This window comes from Sabethes cyaneus, chromosome 1 (genome assembly GCF_943734655.1).
Source record: "Sabethes cyaneus chromosome 1, idSabCyanKW18_F2, whole genome shotgun sequence".
NCBI classification, from domain to species: Eukaryota; Metazoa; Arthropoda; class Insecta; order Diptera; family Culicidae; genus Sabethes; species Sabethes cyaneus.
The window spans coordinates 167,611,482-167,628,499 of NC_071353.1; the positions used below are offsets into that span (position 1 = coordinate 167,611,482).

The 17,018-nt window shown below is 35.8% G+C and overlaps 1 protein-coding gene across 2 annotated transcripts in view; it reads right to left on the reverse strand.

The window, feature by feature from the left end:
* The window catches only part of LOC128739110 (low-density lipoprotein receptor-related protein 2), a 174,872-nt gene that overhangs the window by 43,849 nt on the left and 114,005 nt on the right, over positions 1 to 17,018 (reverse strand). For both annotated transcript variants that reach the window (XM_053834528.1, XM_053834529.1), the window contains exons 4-5: positions 8,879 to 9,010; positions 7,535 to 7,807 (exon numbers count right to left, since the gene is read on the reverse strand). In XM_053834528.1, the coding sequence (XP_053690503.1) occupies positions 7,535 to 7,807; positions 8,879 to 9,010 (405 nt within the window). The remainder of the gene's footprint in view (positions 1 to 7,534; positions 7,808 to 8,878; positions 9,011 to 17,018) is intronic.

Consider the following 17,018-nt stretch of genomic DNA (forward strand, 5'->3'; position numbering starts at 1 on the left):
GAAAAGTTTTACAAATCATGTCTAAAAGCGCAAAAGTTAAACAAAATTTATAGGCTGACAAAATCGGGATAAAAAGCTGATAAAACCGGGGGTAGACAAAATCGGGAGCTAACAAAATCGGAACATTACTGTAGTTAAAATAACAACAATTCTAACAAAACTGCTTAGCATAATAAATCCCTGCTATAATAAAATTTGCTGTGTTTTAAATATTTTAAACAAAATTAAGACGAAAAACAGGAAAAACGACAAAAAAGGTCATGAAAAACACAGAGAAAAAGGGAGCTTAAGACAGAAAAACGACAGAAACAAAAACAAAACAGAAGTGAAAAAACAAAAAACGACACAGAGAAAAGAACCAAAACAAGACAGAAAAACGAATCGTATCGAAAAGAAAGAACAAAAATAAAAAACAAGACAGCAAAAGAACCATAAGACATGATAAAACATAAAAAAGACAGAAAAAAGGACAGACAAGAGTCGGAAAGGACTCAAAAACGATAGGAAGAAAGACACAAATAAGCACAAGAGGAAAGACAGAAAAAAGCAAAAAGATAAAAAACAATAAAAAGGCAGAAAAAATATAAAAACAAGCAGCAAAAAAACAGACAGAAAAAATAACACAAATATAAAGAAAAACATATGGACAGAAAACAAAACAAAAAAGAGAAGATATAAAAACAAAAAAAAAGCAAAAAACCAAAAAAAGCGGAAAAATATACAAAAGATAAATTACAAAACAAACTTTCCGAAGGTTAAAATACAAAAAAAAAGATAAACAAGACAAATCAAAGAGTAAAAAACAGAATAAATAAAAAAATAGAAGAAAACTGTAGAAAACGACGACGACAAAAGCAAAAAAATCAGAAAAAAAACAAAAGAAAAAAAGACTAGAGAATAAGTAAAGTTTTTGGAGCGTCTTAGTAGAATACGAAACCTGAAATTAAATAAAAAGAAAACTTACCCAACTTAATTCCAATTAAGTTGGATAAGTTTTCTTATTATTTAATTTCAGACTAAAGAATAGACAGACAGACAAACACCCGGACAGTGAGAGGGAGAGAGTAATGATAAGGAATAGAAAAATGAGAGAATGGAAATAAGAAAAGGAGACGAGAGAAAACAGAAAAAGAGACAGAGAATGCAAGATATGGAAAGTGGCAGCAAGAAATAATCGCGAAAAACAGAAAATATACTAGAAAAAGGCAGAATAATGACAGTAAAAGATAGAAAAAAGACGGAACAGACAGACAAGAAAGACAGATTGCCAAACAAAGGAACAAAGAGACAGGAAAATGAGTGAGACAGGAAAAAATTGAAGACTGCCAGACAGTTGAGAATTTTAAATTCAGGACCCGTGAGAAATAAGCAGAAAAAGTGCGAAAGAAAACTGAAAAAAAGTTAGAAAAATGTCGGGAATAAGGACAGGAAAAATGACAAAAAAGAAGATAAAGACAAAAAAATAAAAATACAGAAAAAAAATCAGAAATGGAAAAAAATTGATAGAGAAAAGACAGGAAAAAACAGTGCAAAAGATAGGGAAAAGACAAGAAAGGTAAAAGTGTGAACAGAAAAAGCTTTAAAAAGTCAGAAAACAACAAAGACAAAGAAAAAACTAAAACAAGACATTGAAGAAAAACTTTTTCTCGATTTAATTTCACGTTTAGTACTAGATAGTGGAATAAATTGAAATCCGAAAACAGTTTTTCTTTACTTTCAATCTTCGTCTCAAAAAACTTCAGTAAAGACAGAAAAAATACGCAAAAAAGACAGAAAAGACTCAAACAGAGAATAAAGAGATTGAGCAGAAAAGGACAAAAAAGCTAAGGAAAAAGAATCAAAAAAGCTAAGCATGAAAAACTAAATTTTTAACGAACTTGCGAAGAGCTGTGCGAATTTTGCGAAAAGTAATAGCACTACACCCGATAGAGATAGAAAAATCATTTCTTTAGCAAAGTTGCTTGCTTTTATATTTTCTAAAACTTTGTTGAATAAAAAATGCCTCTATCTACTAACACAAAAAAGTTGTTCAACAGTAACATTGACACCGAACACAAAACATATAGAATATGCGCTTGCCATAGACGGATTTCACGCTAGCCCAAAAAAAATTCTAACAAAACTGCTTAGCAGTTTTTTAGCAAAATATAATAAAACTTGTGTTTTGAACAAAATTAAAACGAAAGACAGGAAAAGCAAGAAAATTAGGCCATGGAAAAGACAAAAGGGAACTTAAGACCGAGAAAAACGATAGAGCAAAAGAAAGTGAGAGAATAAAAGCTCTCTGTCGTTTTTATTCTATCACTTTCAGGACAGGAGAAAAAACGAATCGAAACAAAAAAAAAACAACAAAACGACAGAACAAAACCAAAACAAGACAGGAAAAGAACCATAAGACATGATAAAACATAAAAAGGACAGAAAAAGTGTTAAAAACGGTGTGAAAAGAGTCGGAAGGGACTCAAAAAAGATAGGAAGAAAGACATAAACAGGATATGAAAAAGACGAATAAGCACAAGAGATAAGACAGAAAAAAGCAAAAAGAAAGAAAAAAACAAAACAGGCAGAAAAAATATAACAAAAAAAACAAGCTGAAAAATAACGGACAGAAAAATTAAATAAAGATAAAAAACGTAATGGACAGAAAACAAAAGAGAAAAAGGCAAAAACCAAAAAAGACGGAAAAATATACTACAGAAAAATTAAAAAGAAAAAGATAAACGACAAAACAGACTTTCCGAAGGGAAAAATACAGAAAAAAGATAAACAAATCAAAACTAAGTCTAAGAGTAAAATAAGAAATAGAGGAAAATGTAGAAAACAACGACGACAAAAGAGAAAAAATCAGAAAAAACGACTGAAGAATAGACAAACAGACTCCCTTTAAAAGGAGAGAGTAAAGACAAGCAACAGATAAATGAGAAGAAAAGAGACTATGAAAATGAGAAAACTAGACGGGAGAAAACAGAAAAAGAAACAGGAAACGCAAGAAAAGGAAACAAGGAAAGTGGAAGCAAGTAATAATTAGGAAAGGCAGAAAATATACTTGAAAAACGGAGAAAAATTACGGTAAAAAGACGAAACAAACATACAAGACAAACAGAAAGCTAAAAAGAGCTAAAAAGAACAATGAGGCAGGAGAAAACTGAAGACAGCCAGACAGTTGAGAATTTTGAATTGAGGAAACGAGACAGGAGTTGGGGGGAATGAGCAGGAAAACTGCAAAAGAAAACTGAAAAAGTTAGAAAAATGTCGGGAATAAGCACAGGAAAAATGACAGAAAAGAAGGAAAAGACATAAAAATGGGAAAATAGAAGTACAGAAAAAAACAAAAACGGAAATAATTGATAGACAAAAAGGCAGAAAAACAGCGCAAAAGATACAGAAAAGACAAGAAAGGTAAAAATGCAAAAGCAAAAGCATTTAAAAGTTAGGAGACAACAAACAAAAACAAAGAAAAAACTAAATCAATACATTGAAAAAAAATTTTCCGCGATTTAATTTCACGTTTAGTACTAAATATGTAGTGGAATAAATTGAAATCCAAAAAAGCTTTTCTTTACTTTCAATCTTCGTCTCAAAAGGACAGAAAAACGAATCGAAGCAAAAAGCAACAACAAGACAGAACCAAACCAAAACAGTCGGAAAGGACTTAAAAAAGATAGCAAGAAAAACATAAAAAGGATATGAAAAGATGAATAAGTACTAGAGAAAATACAAAAAAAGCAAAAAGATAGGAAAAATACAAAAAAGGAGGAAAAAATATAAAAAATGAGCAGCAAAATAAAACAAAAAGGGCAGAAAAAAATAAGATAAAGATAAAAAACGTAATGGACAGAAAACAAAACAAAAAGAGAAAATATAAAAACGGAAAGATGCAAAAAACCAAAAAAAAACGGAAAAATATACGACAAAAAATATAAAAGTAAAGAGATAAACGACAAAACAGACTTTCCGAAGGTTAAAATACAGAAACAATGATGAGCAAGACAAAACATAGAATAAAAAACAGAAATAGAGGAAAAATGTAGTAAACGACGACGACAAAAGAAAAAAAATCAGAAAAAAACTACTGAAGAATAGACAGACAGACTCTCTCTAATGGGAGAGAGTAAAGATTAGGAACAGATAAATGAAAAGAAAAAAGAAACTGTGAAAATGGGAAAAGGAGACGGGAGAAAACAGAAAAAGAGACAGGAAAGGCAAGAAAAGGAGACAAGGAAAGTGGAAGCAAGAAATACTCAGGAAAGACAGAAAATATACTGAAACTAGACAGAAAGCTAAAAAAGGAATAAAAAGACAGAAAAATGAGTGAGACTGAAGAAAAACTGAAGACAGCCAGACGGTTGAGAATTTTGAATTAAGAACAAGAGACAGGTGTCGAAAAAGTTAGAAAAATGTCGGGAATAAGGACAGGAAAAGTAACAAAAAAAAGTAGAAAAGACACAAAAATAGAAATACAGACAAAAGTCAGAAACAGAAAAAAGTGGATAGACAGAAAAAACATTGCAAAAGATAGAGAAAAGACAAGAAAAGTAAAAAGGTATACAGAAAAAGCTTTGAAAAGTCAGAAAACAGAGGCAGAATAATGAGGGTAAATGAAAGAAAAAGACGGAACAGACAGGCGGAGCTAAGAAAGGAACAAAGAGAACGAAAATGAGAGCGACAGCTAAAAACTGAAAACAGTCAGGCAGTTGAGAATTTTGAATTAGAAAAAGAGATAGGAGCCGTAAATAAGCAGGAGATAAGATAGGAGCCGAAAATAAGCAGGAAAAGTGCAAAAGAAAACCGAAAGAGTTGAGAAATGTCCAGAATAAGGACCGGAAAAATGACAAAAAAAGAAGAAAAAGACATAAAAAGAGAGGAATAGAAATACAGAAAAAAGTCAGAAACAGAAAAAAAACAGTGCAAAATATAGAGAAAAGACAAGAAAGGTAAAAAGGTAAACAGAAAAAGCTTTAAAAAGTCAGAAAATAACAAACAAAAACAAAGAAAAATCTAAAACAAGATATTGAAGAAAAACTTTTTCACGATTTAATTCCACGTTCAGTACTAGATAGTGGAATAAATTGAAATCCGAAAAAAGTTTTTCCTTACTTTCAATCTTCGTCTGAAAAAACTTCAGTAAAGTCAGAAAAAATACGCGAAAGAGACAGAAAAGACTCAAACGGAGAAGAAAGAGATTGAACAGAAAAGGGCAAAAAAGCTAAGCATGAAAAACTAATTTTTAACGAATTTGTGAAGAAAATACTCCATAGCGCTGCACCCGATAGAGATAGAAATATCATTTCTTTGGCAAAGTTGCTTGCTTTTATATGTTCTAAAACTTTGTTGAATAAAACACGCCTCTATCTGCTGGCACAAAAAAGTTGTTCAACAGTAACATGGACGGCGAACGCAATTAACATACAAAATATACGCTTACCATAGACGGATTTCACGCCAACTCGAGATCAGAGGTTGGCAGCACCCTCTCAGAATTCAATGAAACTTTAGGTGTGTGTAAAGAGTTCATATGAATACGCCTAGACCAACTATTGGAAAGGGCTTAAATTTCTTCTCTTTTCTTTTATAAAAAATGCAACTCGAAATTCTCTAGCCTACAAAAAAATAATCTATGAGTGACTTTCAGAAAATATTCTGAATTATCATAAAAAATGCTGAACAAATTAATTCCTACACAGATTTCCCACAAAACCCATCTTAGAAATTGATGAAATTTTTTCTGAAGATAGGTAATTATGTGGCCTACAACCGAAGTAACAGTTTTAGTTTTATTGCACTCTTATAAATTATAATGGTATTTATGACCAATTCCGGCCACAAAAACTATCATAAAACTGTAATGAAACCATCAATGTTACTTGAGACGTCTTGCATACATCACAAAATAGTCAATTTTGAAGGAAAAAAGTTTGTCTAACAAAAACTTTTTCAAGTTCTTACGAGAAAAAATGGTATTTCAGTATTTCCGCAAATTATAGCACCTTCACAGAAATAATTTATGAGTAACTTTTAAAACATACTCCGAATTTTCATAAAAAATAGGTACTGAAAAAAATAAAATCTATTTTCTACACTGAAAAAAAAAGAACTTTAAAAACTAAAAGCCATCTCAGAAATCGATGAAATTTTTTTAAAGATAGAGTTTATTTCTAATTCCCGTCGTAGTAAGTAAAGCCACTCGAATTTTCATCATTTCTTGGATGGATTTAATGAATAATCCAAAAGTTCTTGTGTTGATTTAACTCAAACACACTTATCTTCCGATCCGTGTACTTTAAAATCACGTTTTCCTGGCTGTAGAATAACGACAATGCGGTGCATGAGTAACTTTCATTTATGAATGACGGAAATTGAAACGATTAGTCGACATTTTCTTCTTCGTCGCAAGAAAAAACCTAGGAAATTCGGCTGGTAGAAGTTCTTTAATGAAAAAAAGCATTCAAAAAGATCTCAGCTCACCTTGATTGATCGCGTATGATAGTCAACAAACTAAAATAATAGGGAATAACTAATTTTGCATTGTGTGTCATAAAAAACGCTGATATTTTTAATAATTTATGTTGGATAGGACGGGAATAGGCAATTACGGCGAAGCAGCAACATACCCTAGATAATTATGTGGCCTACCATTCTTCCATACATTGTAAAATGGTCATATTTAACGGAAAAGTTTTCCTAACAAAAACTTATCAGTGTGTATATGAAATTTTTTTTGTTAGAATTTTTTTTTCTTAGCTACGATCATTTTGCGATGCATCGCAGACTTGTAGGCCACATAATTATCTATTTTCAGACAAAATTTCATCAATTTCTGAGACAGCTTTTTTGGGAAATCGATTTTTAGTTTTTAAAATGTTTTGCTATGCTTCAAGGTGAAGCGCTGATTTCACGTTTTCATTTGCCCTATTCTACCTTAGTGGCTTGTTAAGTTAAGAAAAAAGTAAAGCTTGAATATGCGATAACTTAGCAGGTAAAGGTCCTACAGATTTGCGGGTTTCTACAAAAACGTGTCCTTTGAGAACTTGTCTAATTGTCTAGAGCAATATATTCTTCTAAAATGCAACTAACAGAAGCTAAGTATGAAAAACAAATTTTTGAAGACCTGAAAAAAATGCTCTATAACTTTGCACCCAATAGAGATGAAAGTTTCATTCCTTCAGCAAAGTTGTTTGCTTTTACGTTTTCTACAACTTTACCAAAGAAACTATGTCTCTATTTCTTAACACAAATAAGTTATTCATTCGACTTTTATCGTAATAAGCAAAAGACGCTCGGGAAAAAGAGTCACTTTTCACCCTTCTGGACCACTGCGCAGCCCAAAGCGGATGTAGGATTAATTGCTGAAACGAGTAGGATGTTTCAGCCGCAGTCCTCATCACCACCTGAGGGAAGCGTTTGATTTATTGTCTTGTTTTGCAGCAGCTCACAGCTAAAGTGGTTGTGTAAGAATCTGTGACTGTGCTTGCTTTTCTAGGAAAATGTTAAAAGGTTAAACTATATGCGCTAGCCTAGCACTAGGGGTACTTACTGCAATTCTGCTCGTCCGAGTTGTCGCCGCAGTCGTTCTTGTGGTTGCACTTCAGCGCGGTGTCGATGCACCGGAGCCCGTTGGCGCACCGGAACTGGTCCAACCGGCAGGCCGTTCCCGGGCAGCCCGCTTCGTCCACCCCGGTGCGACAGTCCAGATAGCCGTCGCACTTCTTCTCCTTTGGCACACAAATGTCCGCGACGCGGCCATTTATCGAGACGGCCTGCACGGGCGCCCCGCAGTGAATGTCATCCGGCTGACATTTGCGGTATGCTGCGGGTGAGAAAAGTCAAAGAGAAGAGAAGAGAAGAACGGTGTAATTGCGGGAGTGCGTGTAGCCTCGCTAGAGCATTAATTCTGCAATTTAAAGCCATTAAGTCTCGTTACGGAATAGTGGCTGGAGGCACTGATTTTACAGGGCACACATTAGATGTGCTCGTTTCAATTACATATTTCCAGTGCTATCAGCAGCGGCGAGATGTTCATGAATAATGGCCACTCTTCTATGATTGAGTTGAAGTAATATTTTACCGTAAGAGTGCACTCGCAAAAGGCCCAAGGCAGAAGACCGAGCGAAATTAAATAAACGATGACCCCGTAAGGAAAAGCGCAGCGATAAGCAAAAGTAGCAGCTTAAACATCGCTTGTAAGCAGCAGCAGCAGCAGCAGCCGGCAAGTTCTCCATCTCCGACTTCGACAGTGCGCGCCGCACAGCGGCGGAGTTGTTCACCTTGAAGCGCAGGCTGAGCTAGGCCTAGAATTTAGCAAAACTCAGCAGCAGCAGCAGCACCAGCAGCGGCACAAATTGCAAAGATGGGAGACAGCAAAAAAGTGTGACGCAAGGGGAAACCCCCCGTTGTCGTTGGTTGCTGTCAGAGAGACCCCCAATAACAGAACAGGTACAAGTATAGAAGCGAAGCTTTTAATGTCACTGGTGTAACGTCTCGTTCCATGGCACGCTAAGATCTAAGTGATGTAAACAGATTCTGACATTTGTTCGGAGAGGAAAAAGCTTTAAAGCAGGTACAAAGCAGTACACCACCGACGCCAGCGACGACGACGACGACGTTTGGGTGCAACCGTGCAGTCTTGTCAGAACCGGTCACGAACTCCGCACCTTTCCATCCGCGGCGGCGGCGCGGCCGCACAGTGACGACGATCGATGATGTTCCGTCCGTCCGTCCATCCGTACAACACAGATAATAACAGTGATCGCCGTTTTCCCATCCCGTTACAGCTGTAAGCTGGTGCTGGCTGCGGTTGTTGTTGGTTGGTAGTAAAACACAGCAGAAGAGGATGTGCGTTTTGTACAATTAAACTTTTATAATAGGATTCGATACTTACTGCAGTCGGACTCGTCCGTTCCGTCCACACAGTCCACGGTCATGTCGCACTTGTAGTGCGGCGGTATGCAGTACGTCTTGTTGAACACGTACTGACCACAGCTTATCTGGCCCTGCTCGCATTCCGGGGGAGCTGTCACATAAAAGGGATAATAAGAAGAAAAAAACCTTAGTTGAGTTTGAGTTTGAGTTAGAGTTAGCTTGCGCTTGCGAATTCCTCCGATTCGGAATTGTCGTGGCCGGTTGGTACGGTTGGTTGGGCAGGTTTATTAGCTAGAAGCCCGCAGCTCTCGTAGACTATGGAATGGGCGTTTATGGAACAACTTTTTCAAGGATCGTAAATCATCGATTATGAGCGCTGAAACTAACCGTCGTTCGAAGTTGGACGTGTTGCAGGCTCCGAACGGTTCCAATCACGTTTTTTTAATGGCTATTCTAGGTTAATATCTAAAGATAAAAATAAACGTTCTGATGATTACTGCTTATGTGACTTGAGTCCAACCCTTTAGAAATAATTTTAGAACAATAAACTAAGATGATTCCGAAAGGGGTCTTAATAGACTTGGACTTGAGCAGTTGCACACACAGTAAATAAACAAGTTTATCCACCCGGTCCAAAGACTAAATGACGAAATTGTCAATTACATGAAAGATTAGGAAAAGTATATCCATCTTAGCATGAAACATGATTTTAGCTTTTAGTTTGGTCTCCCTTAGTTGGAACAACAGCTTTGCAACGCTGAGATATAGTTCAACAACAACTAACAATTATTTGCCATAAATGTTGAATGATGATGGTTGGATGTTGCACTGGCCATTTCATTGCATTGGTTGTAGACTTCGTTCCTATTTAGAACCATTGTGATATAACATTTTCACAACTTTTGGATGCACTTCCATTGAGGTGACCGTACAGTTTTTGCAGTAACTTCAACGAGATCAGATATTAAAAAATTCTTTTGTCATGACATTTCTGAAGGTATAAGTCTCTCGAAAATCAAAAAAAAAATCGATTTTTCCGACTTTCCAGAGTGAGGTCCCCTCCTAAATTTCATGTCCAATTTCATGTCAAATTTCAACTTTAAATTAATAATTTAAAGTCCAATTTCAAGCTCCATTCTAGGTCCAGTTTCATGTCCTAATTCAGGTCCGATTAAAATTAAATTCTAAGGTGAAAATTAAGTTCAATCAAAGTCCAATTTGAATCCTATTTTGAGACCAATTTGAATGCTGATGTCAAGCTCCCATTCAAAGTCCCATTTCAACTTCAATTTCATGGCCAAGCCAAGTTTTAATGTCAAATTTCAACTCCAAATTGACAAATTCAAGTACCTACAATTGCAACCTTAATTTCGAGTCCAATTTCGCATCCGATGCAAAGTTTAATTTCAAGTCCAATTCGGTCCTGTCCTAATTCAAGTTCAATTTGAATGAAAGCATGTCCCATCTCAAGTCCCATTTCAATTTCAAGTCCAATTTCACGCCCAATTTCCAGTCCAGTTAATTCCAATTTCATGATCGCCCAACATACACCGAAGCTGAATTAAAATGCTACTGATTTGGTCACAGCTGATTTAACTCTGAATACAGGTGGTAGACGCTGAATAAATTGAAGTAAAGGCCTCTATATTCTATAAGTGATTAAGCAGCCAACGAATGCGCTGTAAATCAGCTGCTTCACATAATAATGTCACAAGCAGATTAGGCGCATCTTCAACCTCTCCACAACCCGTCAATATGCTCAATAATTGTGCTATATTAGCTGAATAAACGATTTGTCGTCTTAATAAACAGCCCCCCACGAAACATTTATGCGCTGATTAAATATCTTAGCAGCCATTATTATTCAGCCATAGCTGAATATGCATCGAATAAAATTTATGTAAAGAATTCTACAAAACTTATTCAGCCGAAATTGGAGAACTTATACAACCTGTTTCGTTTGAGGTAGAAAAAACGCTTGTTAAGCAATTATATCGCCCTTTATATAACCTCTGTGCACCTTGTTTCCAGCTTTGCGCAAATCGGTTATTTGAAAACGCGCAAAAGCCTCTATTAAGCTCCATTGCAGCTTCGAAAGCAGCTATTAGAAAGCCCGAAGCTTGATAAAATTACTAAATATACATATTTAAGAGCCGAAAAAAGGTTTTTATTTCCAAAACTAAACCATAGTTCAGCCACAGGTAGCATAAATTCAGCTATAAAAGCGTTTGATCGGCCTGAAACTGTTACTTGGGTAGCTGCTTTCAAAGCTGCAATGGCACTTAATAGAGGCTTTTAAGTGTTCTGAAATAAACAATCTGCACAATGCTGTCAATTATATTTTTAGAACTAGAAATAGTTTTGCAATGCTTTTTCAGTCGCTTAATCAACGTCTCATCAACCTTTATGCAGCTAAAAAATAATCTATTTTTAAATTTCAAAAATGGAACGCGTCAAATTTATTTTGCTTTGGCGTCATAAGCTATATTTTAAATTTTGAATAACTTGAATTCGTATATGCAAGCTAATTAAAAATGCAAGTCGTCATCTTTCGGGAATTGAACCGCCATTTTCTGAAATTACAAACTTTCCAATTAAATTCTGCTATTTATATTTATTCGTGACAAATACGTATTTCGCCTACGACATGCAGGCTCTCAGTCAGTGTCTGTTTTCGAAAAATCTTGTACACTGGATCGCCTTAAACCAACCCGTAAACAGCAAGAGCAATTGCTGTTTACGAGTTGGTTTAAGGCGATCCAAGCTGCATAAAGTAAGCACTCAGATGGTGTTTGACCAAGCGATGTTTAAGCTACTTTAAGTTTTTCCAAACCCGCTTTCCTCCAAAGCTGATAAACAAGCTTAATAGCGGATCTTTCTGCTAAACAATCCGCTTCTAAACAGCCATAAACATAGAACCGTTTTACGGTTGCTTAAAGGTGTTAAAGTGGCTTTATAAACCAGTAGACGCTTTCATTAGGCTCACAGCTTTCAAACAGGGTGAACACCCTGACTTACAAACTAATACCAAACTTTCATTCGGTTCACAACACACACACTGTCAGATCATGGAGTTTCGCAATTCGACTGGCAGCAAAAATATGTCAGTTATCGACATTATCGACTGCTTCAAGTGTAAAGTTATTTTCACTGTCTGTTCTGCCGATGCATACAGTTGCTTATTGATCAGAAGATGGCGGTTCAATTCCCGAAACAAGATGACATGCAATTTTAATTAGCTTGCATATACGAATTCAAGTTATTCAAAATTCAAAACATAGCATACGACGCCATAGCAACATAAATATGACGCGTTCTATTCTTTTTTAAATTTAAAAATAGATCATTTTTTGGCTGCATAAAGGTTGATAAGACGTTGATTAAGCGACTGAAAAAGCATTGCAAAACTACTTCTCGTTCTAAAAATAGAATTGACAGCATTGCGCAAATTGGTTATTTAAAAACACGCAAAAGCCTCTATTAAGCTCCATTTCAGCTTTAAAGCAGCTACCCAAGTAACAATTCCAGGCTGATCAAACGTTTTTTAGCTGAATTTATTCAACCTGTGGCTGAACTATGGTTTAGTATTAGAAATAAAAACCTTTTTTCAGCTCTTAAACATCTGAGTCAAGCTTCGGGTTTGCTAATAGCTGCTTTGAAGCTGTAACGTAGCTTAATAGAGGCTTTTGCGCGTTTTTAAATAATTAATTTGCGCAAAGCTGGAAACAAGGCGCATAGAGGCGATATAACTGCTTAACAAGTGTTTTCCGCCTCGAATAAAATAGGTTGTATAAGTTCTCCAATTACGGCTGAATAAGTATTGTACAGTTGTTTACATAAATTCAATTCGATGCATATTCAGCTATGGCTGATAAAATGTTTATTCAGCGCATAAATGTTTCTTGGGCGATTTCCCTACGATAAAACTGAACCTAGACGTGGTGCAGGGTTTTTTAACTGATCAGTAAATGAACGGCGGTCACGTTCAATTCTGAATGTGGATGCATATAATAGAATACTTTTGTGAATTCAAGTGGGACTCGGGGTAGAAATGACCAAATATGATGGTTGCGTTGTTCAAAAAGTGCATTCTAACTAATTGTTCTAAATTAATCGAACTCTTGCATCCTCAATTCTTATAAAAATCTCCTAAAAATCCTTTATATAGAAGTGCGGCTGGGAGTTCTAAATAATAAGTAATATTTCTAAGGGATAATGAGCAAAACCCCGAAGAAAAACCTCACAATCAGTTTGAATAAAATGGTTAAAATGTAAATATTAGAAGATGCAAAAATTTATGTTGATTTTAATCCCATATTTTACATAATTCATTCTAATGATGTTCCCATTTAGATCAAGTAAGATTTCTGCCATTGGTGATCGAAGTTTTCTAGAATGTATAAAGCCATCTCGATTTTATAATTTCAGAAGGGAGAAAAATACGTTTCGACGTCCTACGTAGTTTCTAAGATATCTATGTAGGCTATGTGGACAATGCACTATGGGTCAGAAATTAAAATTTCGGGACAAAAATATTTGCGGTTAAACAGCATGTCTCAGCTCAATGTGGTCTTCGGCAACTTTTTGAATAAAAAATTGATGTATCTTTTGAAGGAGTAGTCCAATATTTAAGCGTTACTTAAACAACAATTTAAGTAATAACTTTTTGAGTAAATTTTTTTCACCTTTTGGGTTTCAAAATATTAAAGATAAACCAATTTCTGGTATTTTTTCTGAAGATATTAAACTTCTACCTTTTACCCATTTTCAGCAATAGACCTTTGTTCATAAACGACCCCTCAAATCACATTTCTTCTTGTAACATGTTTATTTCAACAGACAGCTCAATGTGATGTTCTAGACAACATTTTGCACATAAAAGAGGAATATTTTTGCTGAAGACTGTTTTGCTTTTTCTGCATTATGACTGTTTTTAGGTTAAAAACCGTCTGATGAAAAATCCGAATATCTTAGCCATCTGTAAGTAGCTGCAACTAGTTTGCATACCATTTTGTAGGGAATTGTTATCTGCCCAAATGTGTATTTCAAAGAATATCTGGGAATACCTGGGAATAGCGCGGATTTTTTTTTCATACATTTTACAACTTCATAAATATGCGTCCTAGCGTCAAACAGTTTTCACAGAAAAGATGTATTTCAGTATACTGAATAACTTTGTAGAACATTTAAAAGCAATAAAATAATCATGTGCAAAGTTATTGAGTGTTATTGATTTTCAAGTGCTCTTTTTTAACACACACATCATTATATTTCGCAACCGTTAAGAGATAGATAGTTACTTTATTCAGCAGAATTGCTTATTTTAGTACGTTCTTCAACTTTTGGAGAAAAAACTTTTTTTTTTTTAATTTAAGAAAACAAAAGTTTGTATCACTCTAATAGGTGAATTCATGATCACCCTAATAGTGCAGTAAGATGCGCTATATATTATTATATTACTTGTCCTTAGACACCGCCCTGGAAAAATTACGCATTTTTCATCAAATGGTTTTTAACCTAAAATCAGTTATATTTTATCAATTAATGCAAAAAAAGCAAAACAGCCTTCGGCAAAAATATTCCTCTTTTATGTGCAAAATGTTATCTAGAACATCACATTAAGCTGTCTGTTGAAATAAACATGTTACAAGAAGAAATGTGATTTGAGGGGTCGTTTATAAACAAAGGTCTATTGCTGAAAATAGGTAAAAGGTAGAAGTTTGATCTTCAGAAAAAATACTTGAAATTGGTTTATCTTTAATATTTTGAAACCAAAAAGGTGAAAAAAAATTTACTCAAAAAATTATTACTTAAATTGTTGTTACAGTAACACCTAAATATTGGACGACCCCTTCAAAAGATGCACCATTTTTTCATTCAAAAAGTTATCGAAGACCACATTGAGCTGAGACATACCGTTTAACCGCAAATATATTTGTTCCGGAATTTTAATTTTTGGCCCATAGTGCAGTGGGGCGCTTGGCAGCGGTGAATTTTTGAGGTTTCGCAACGGATTCCCGTTACAAACACGCGGCACTAGCTGTTCAGTCTCGAGGGTTGGGAGGCGGGTGCGACCCTATGGTTTAAAGCCTCTATCGACTACCGCGAACGTTCACGTCTTGCTGTGTTCAGTTTACTTTGTAGGTCTATCTTGGAACAGTGTATAAATGCCAGGGGGATGAAACCAGATGATTATTCTATGTGTGGAATAATTCTTATCATCATCATATTTAAAGTATGACATCCCGGCCTTTGGCAGAGAGATCTCAGAGTCAGCTCGAGGAGTCCGCGCAGGGCCAGAACGCGTCCGCCTGCGGGCATAGCCGTATCGGCTATGCTTGGGGCTCTACCTGTGTTTCAGTGAGCTACATTGCCTGTCTCGTCAGGTAAAACTGACATTTGAGGTCACCCTGGTACTATGGCAATTACACTCAAGTCACGGTTTATTTTAACTGGAAATTCATTTCCAATTTTAACTTTAATTCCAAGTCTAATTTAAGTATCATTTTAGAACTGATTTCAAGCCTAGTTTAATTACCATTTTAAGCCCAATTTGGTTTGGCGAGGAATGCCAACAATCGATGGAGAGGAAAAAAAGACCTTGGAAAAACTATAGTATATCCTGTAAAGTATATCCATAACATTTCTCCAAAATCTTCTCCAAACGATGCCTGGAAGTATCCACAGTCAATCTTTTGGTGCTCCCTAGTTTTCCTAGCATGGAGCTTCATGCATAGAAGATTCAAGCCAGGCGAAAAGGCGTGCCTCTCATTCGTAGACACAAAATTCGAATGTTTATCCTCACACCAAGCCTGTGTAGCTTTCGCCTGGTGAGCCGGTGCAGAATCTTGTTGGAAGCAGTATGGTAAATTCTTGCAGTGTTTTTTTTATGATGGGAAGCAAATGGTTCTTCAAATCATCTTCGATGTTATATTTAGTGTTGATTTAAATACCAGGCTCAACGAACAACAAAGGAACCTTCAAATTTTTGGTGAAACATCCCCATACCAATACCTTGGAAACATTCTGGACCCTTTAAACAGCCAGTTTGTCCCGAGGATTCCCCCTTTTTACAAATGAAATACTAATTTCCTCATAACTCGAGAACTAATCAATCAAATGGAACCAAATTTGCCAAATTTGGCATGTGGCGGTTATTGGAGGCAAGAATTCTTTCTATGATGAGTTAGAACCCCTCCCATCTATAATATAGGGGGGTTTCCATACAAATGGATTACTTGAGAACTAATCAAGTAAATGGAACCACATTTGGCGTGTGGGGAATTTTAGAGGCATTAATTTATTTTATGGTGGTTTGAGACCCCTCACCCAGGTGGTAGTGGGGGTGGACTCTCATACAAATGAAACAGAAATTTTTGCGTAACTTAAAACATAAAATCCATAAAACATTAATCAATAACAAGACCACCAAAAACTACCTATAGTAACACTAGATGATTCAGGGCAAGCCGGTCGCAAGTCGCGAGTGTTGTCAGCGATCTGCCGTCGGAAACGCCGGCCACTGCGGGGGGCCCCCAGGATTTATGTACAGTACAGTTTCGTTTTTGGCAATACGTAGTTTGTCGGGTCAGTAGTTCATAAAACTAGAATATCATTTTTGACATCTCTGTTTTCATCAATCTAAGCATTGCAACGAAGAAGAATTTGCCCAAGTATCGACGAGCAAGGAACGAGTTGACAATGATCCTAAGAAGGAAAAAAGGGCCAGACGGAGGACAGAGATCCGGAAGAGCTAGAACCGGAAAGAACCGACTCCCAGCAGAACTCTACAAAAATGACCAAGAACCGCTAGCAGCGGCACTTCACTAGATAATTTCAAGAATTTGGGAGGAGGAAAAACTACCGGAGAGGTGGATGGAAGGTGTGTTTTGTCCCATCTGCAAAAAACGGCGGTCGGCTAGATTGCTGTAATGTAACCGCGGCATAACGTTGGTCAAAGCCACGGACTGTTCATAGTTTTACGAAATCATGCGAGAAACTATCGAAAATTGCGTTTCTCATAAACAAAGATAACACAATTTCGCATGTCATTATTACTGACGTTGCATGAGAAAAATAACGCATTGGCCATTCACGAAAAAATTACACAGTATTTTACGACATTTGAAAAAATGTGCTAGCTTCTTCGATCTTCTTTC